Below are 6,000 nucleotides of genomic sequence, written 5' to 3'. Positions count from 1 at the left end.
GCTCATGACATGCAGCGATGAAAGTGCTGAGCCTAACCACTGAGCTGCCAGGTAATTCCTGCAGTTCAATTCAGTCGCTCAGTCGTGTACAACTCTCTGCCACCCAATGAACCGCAGCACGCCAGGTGTCTTCTTTATGAAGCAGAATGCTAAGTATGGCCTCTGGGATCAGATAAAATGGAAACTCAAGTCCCTATTTTAATACTAACTAGATGTGTGATTGCCAACATCCGTTGGATTATGGAAAAAGCAAGAGAGTTGCAGAAAAACATCTATTTCTGCTGTTTTGACTATGTCAAAGCCTTTCAAAGCCTTCACAATAAACTGTGGAAAATTCTGAAAGAGATAGGAATACCAGATCACCTGACCTGCCTCCTGAGAAATCTGTATGCAGGTCAGGAAGCAACAGTTAGAGCTGGACATGGAACAACAGACTGGTTCCAAATAGGAAAAGGAATACGTCAAGGCTGTATATTGTCACCCTGGTTATTTAACTTATATGCAGAGTACATCATGAGAAACGCTGGGCTGGAAGAAGCACAAGCTGGAATCAAGATTGCCAGGAGAAATATCAATAACCTCAGATATGCAGATGACACCACCCTTACAGCAGAAAGTGAAGAACTAAAGAGCCTCTTGATGAAAGTGAAAGAGGAGAGTGAAAAAGTTGGTTTAAAGCTCAACATTCAGAAAACAAAGATCATGGCATCTGGTTCCATCACTTCATGGGAAATAGATGGGGAAACAGTAGAAACAGTGTCAGACTTTATTTTGGGGGGGGCTCCAAAATCACTGCAGATGGTGATTGCAGCCAAGAAATTAAAGGACGCTTGTTCCTTGGAAGAAAAGTTATGATCAATCTAGATAGCATATTAAAAAGCAGAGACATTACTTTGCTGACAAAGGTCTATCTAGTCAAGACTATGGTTTTTCCAGTAGTCATGTATGGATGTGAGTTGGAGTATAAAGAAAACTGATCGCTGAAGACTTGATGCTTTTGAACTGTGGTATTGGAAAAGACTCTTGAAAGTTCCTTGGACTGCAAGGAGATCCAACCAGTCCATCCTAAAGGAAATCAGTACTCAATATTCATTGGAAGGACTGATGGTGAAGCTGAAACTCCAAAAACTTTGGCCACCTGATGCAAAGAACTGACTCATTTGAAAAGACCCTGATGCTGGGAAAGATCGAAGGCGGGAGGAGAAGGGGATGACAGAGAATAAGATGGTTGGATGGCCTCACTGACTCCATGCACATGAGTTTGAATAAACTCCAGGAGTTGGTGATGGACAGGGAGGCCTGGTGTGCTGCAGTCCATGGGGTCGCAAAGAGTTGGACGCGACTGAACTGAACTGAAATCTCAGAAATGGACGTCGGAAAATTGAAATCAACAAAGACAGATTTGCCTAGATCACAGTCTGAACCTGTAGGGTTCGCTAAGTTTTCCGAAGACTCTCAGGCCTGCCGATGAGGCTGTTCTGTCCGCTGGCCAAGGGAACAGGGAAAGCAAACTGAGCGACGTAGTTCACCAGCAAGCCGTCTCCCAAGGTAACTGGGAGGAGGCGTGGCCGGGACATCGGCCCCGCCCTCCTCCAACTCGAATAACGATTGGTCTGGAGGCGCGGCGGGGGTGGGGTGGGGGCGGAACCAGGACGCCCCGCCCCGGCTGGGGGTCAGGCCGCCATTTTGGGTTGTGTGGGTTTCCGGGACGTTCCGCGTGCCCCCTCGCTTCCGGGCAGTTCCGCACGTCAGAGGCCCCCGGGGCCCGCGTCCGAGCGTCAGGTTGGAGCCGGGAAGCGTCCCTGGGGGTAGCGGCGGCGGGGGCAGGATGAGCGCGGAGGCGGCGGACCGGGAGGCGGCCACCTCCAGCCGCCCCTGCACCCCGCCGCAGACCTCCTGGTTCGAGTTCCTGCTGCAGGAGTCGCTGTTGGAGAAACACCTGCGCAAGCCCTGCCCGGGTAAGCGCGGCGCCCGCGGCCCAAGGATTGCCCTCGGGGCTCCCGCCGCCCCGCGCCTTCTGTCGCTACCCCGCGGCCCGGGGAGGCGGGCCTCGGGGCTGAGCCCTGGCGCCGCCCCGTCTCTGACTGGGCATCAAACCTGCCGGCGCGGGGCGCCGCTCCGGGAGGCCTAAGAAAAGCGGGAAACAGAGCCCCTCCCGCTCCCGCCCCCTATTAGTGTTTGCCGTCTTGTCGCCTCTCAGGTGGCCTTGTGACCGTACTCGGGTTGGGGGGGGGGGGGGGTCTCAGCCCTCCCCTGGGGCTGAACCCCGGACAGTTTGGGCGGGGGGTGCGGTCTGCGGAGACATCAGCTGTTCAGAGGCTGGTCCTGACGCTGAATATCTTAGGTCCGTATTTTAACTGTTTGATTCCTCAACAAACGGATTCTGCTGACTCAATTATTCCAAAGTTGGGTTGTAAATCAAAGCGAAAACTTCTGAAAGCAGAAAATGCTATCACAGTTGCAAGATGGTTATTGTATAATGATGTTTATGATTGATACTGCAGTTCAGGAGTGCTGTTCAGGGAGGGTGGGAAATAACAGGTATTTCTGGAAAGAGGTGCTGGCATGAAAAGGTAAGTTCCTTGGATGATAAATTGCTGACGAGAGTTCGAATCCAGATGTGCTTGTTCAGTCTAATCCACTGGTAATTAGACTAATCCACCACTAATGAGCTGGTGGAGACTCCTGTGCGAGAAGTTGGTGTACTTCACGTGGGCGGTTTTACCACTATATTGTATTAATGTGCTTTTAATTCAGTTTGTTGAGTGTTTCTGGGTGCCAAGCTCTGTGCTTCATGCTTCACAGCTGCATTCTCGTTTAATTCCGTCTTCATGATAATCCTGTGAGGTAGGTGGTCCTCTATTTTGCATTGACAGAAACAGGTGCAGAGGTAACTTGATGCAAGTCCCACTAATTAAGCCTTAAAGCAATAATTTTAAACATGGCATTTCTTTCCCCTAATTTGACAGTTGTTTGCCGAACTGAAATCTGTAACCATTATGTTCTGTCGTCTAAAGTGCTTTTGTCTGCAAGGATCTGTTATCTTCCCTTCTTACATCCTTCCTGATCTTTCGTTTATAATAGCCAGGCTCACTTCTTGTGAATCATAATCCTTATTCATTGTAACTACACAACTGTTTGGATCCCCTTTTTTATCCCTTAACTTTCAAAAAAAGTTGAATAGTTGATTTATAATGTTTTAGGTATACAGTGAGGTGATTCAGTTATATGTATACACCTGTTCCTTTTCAGATTGTTTTCCATTGTTTATGTGCTTATTTGCTCAGTCCATGAGATTCTCCAGGCAAGAGTACTGGAGTGGGTTGTTATAGGTTATTAAAATAACCTATTGGAGTATAGTTCAATATCGAGTAGAGTTCCCTGTGCTATATAGTCGTGATATATTGACATTGAATGTAGTTCAATATATTGATACTGGATATAGTTCCCTGTGCTATAGAGTAGGTCCTTGTTGTCTACCTTATATATATTCGTGTGTATGTTAGTCCCAAGTTCCTGATTTGTCCCTGCCCCCCAGCCCCTTTGGTAACCATAAATTTGTTTTCTTTCTGACTCTATTTTGTAAGTAAGTTCATTTGTATTTTTTTTGGTTCCACGTGAAAGTGATGTCATACGACATTTGTGTTTCTCTGACTTGACTTAGTCTGATAATCTCTAGATCCATCCACATTGCTGCAGAGGGTATAATCTCATTCTTTTTTATGGCCAGGTAGTGTTTGACTGTGTATATGTACTGCACATTCTTTATCCATTCATCTGTCAGTGGACATTTAGATTTCTTCAACGTATTGGCTATTGTAAGCAGTGCCACTGTGAACACTGGTGTGCATGGATCTTGAGTTAGAGTTTTCATCTTTTCTTGACATATGCCCAGGAGTGAGATTGCTGGATAATATTAATTAAAATTATTTGCCATTATAGGTTATAATTTCCATTCCAATAATAAAATTAATTAATACAAATTAATTAATTTTTAAATTAACCTCTGTATTTTTTTCATATTTGTAGACTTTTAGACGATGGCCATTCTCACCATTGTGAGATGATTGATTACTCTGTGTAGTTTGATTTGCATTTCTCAAATAGTGATACGGAGCATCTTTTCATGTGCCTATTGGCCTATTTGGGTTCCTTTTGTGGCCAGAAACCAATACGGTGAATCTTTTTGCATCTTTGTAATTAGACCTTAAGTTCAGGAATTGCTTTCTTTTAAATCCTAGATCCTGCACCAGTTCAGCTTATAGTCCAGTTTTTGGAACAGGCTTCCAAACCTTCAGTTAATGAGCAAAACCAAGTTCAACCTCCACCTGATAACAAGAGAAATCGTGTTTTAAAGCTCCTTGCTCTTAAAGTTGCTGCACATTTGAAATGGGACTTAGACATATTAGAGAAAAGGTATACAAGATTTAAATGAATTAAAAAAAAAGATTTAAGTGAATTTATTTTGAGAACTGTTAGATATTTTGGTTTATTTCAGTATGTGTTCTTATAATATGGGTCTTTAAAGTGAAAACTATTTTTCTGTGTATTCTTGGTAAAATATGCAAGTATTTTCCAACAAGTGTAAGAAAATATTTTACTGTTGAATGAATTTAAATCACCTTTTAAAGTATAAACTTGGTGTTATCAATAATGAACCAGTTTATTATTATTCTCATTTTTTTGACATGATAAGTAGAGAAAATCCATGACTGAACAGTTTTAAATCTTCATTTTACTTTTACATACCTGAAGAAAATAAAAATTAATGATGAATCGTACATAATATTATGGTACATATTATCTTTGTTGAATAATTCATTTAATTTTACTGGTCATAAATCAGTCACTGTCTCTTAAACTTTTAAACTATCTTATTAGAATCAGTGGTTATTTGTTTATAAATAAGTGTTTCAAATGCATTGTTATATAATGATTTGTTTTCACCCCCTTCTCACAATTTAAAGAGAAATACCTTATAGAATATTCGGAGAAATTCAGAAAATAAGAAATAATAGGGAGGGGAAAGAAGTGTTTTTAACATTTTTGTGTAATTTTTGTTGTTTTCCTCCCTATATTTTTAAACAAAGTTGTGAACATACCTTGTATACTCTTTTGATTTTTGTTTTGTTTCATATAGCAGGATATCATGAGCATTTCCCCAGTTTGGTTTTTGGAGATTATCCATTGTATAGATAATTTATTAATTGTTCCTCTATTGACAGGTTTTTAGTTTTTCTCTAGTTTTTCACTTTTATAAATCATAGAGCTTTAAAATGTCTTTGTCCATAAGCTTTATATGAATTGCGAGTTGTGTCCTTGGTATAGATTGTTAAATTGCCAGGTCAAGTGGTGTAAACGTTGTTAAAGCTCATTATGCATATACTGGATTGCGTTTCCAGAGAGTTACATTCGTTTCTACTCACACTACTAGTACTTGAACACTTTTTTCACCATATATTTTCCAGCATTAAATATTAGGATTAAAAAAAAGGTTTGTTCTTTAAGAGGGAGCTTATCTGTTAATAGACTCAAGGCTTATCACCAGATAGCAATGTGTGCAAAACAGTATGATGTATATGATAGAGTTGGAAAATTGAACACTTGACTGGATATTTGATGATAAACAATAATTTTTAGATGTGAAATTTATACTCTCTTTATGTTAGGAGGTAATTTTTTGGAGATATGTTCTGAAATACTTGGGAAGAAATGATTTACTATTGGGAATTTGCTTTACAGTAATATGGAAAGGAGGGAAGTGGGTGAGAGTAGGGATGAAACAAGATTGGCTATCAATTGATAACTGTTGAAGCTGGATGATGGGCACATTGGTGTGTATTATATTATTCTGTCTACTTTTGTATAGATTTAAATTGTTTTTGTTAGAAAAGCTTAAAAGATCTTTTGATAAATTTTCATTTACGTTGTTGAGACAGGTTAATAGAATGGCTCTGTGGATTTACTACTAAAATAATTATTTTTAGCAAAGTACTGAAT

At 41.0% G+C, this 6,000-nt stretch overlaps 1 protein-coding gene across 1 annotated transcript in view; it reads left to right on the top strand.

The window, feature by feature from the left end:
• Positions 1-1,678: 1,678 nt before the first annotated feature.
• INTS8 (integrator complex subunit 8) overlaps positions 1,679-6,000 on the top strand; it is a 44,844-nt gene continuing 40,522 nt past the window's right edge. The window contains exons 1-2 of the mRNA XM_019973795.2: positions 1,679-1,958; positions 4,242-4,416. Of these exons, the coding sequence (XP_019829354.2) occupies positions 1,829-1,958; positions 4,242-4,416 (305 nt within the window). The 5' untranslated portion in view covers positions 1,679-1,828. The remainder of the gene's footprint in view (positions 1,959-4,241; positions 4,417-6,000) is intronic.

This window comes from Bos indicus, chromosome 14, assembly GCF_029378745.1.
Source record: "Bos indicus isolate NIAB-ARS_2022 breed Sahiwal x Tharparkar chromosome 14, NIAB-ARS_B.indTharparkar_mat_pri_1.0, whole genome shotgun sequence".
NCBI lineage: Eukaryota > Metazoa > Chordata > Mammalia > Artiodactyla > Bovidae > Bos > Bos indicus.
Note: the sequence above shows the minus strand (reverse complement) of the source record. Positions and strands in the feature narration are given on the sequence as shown.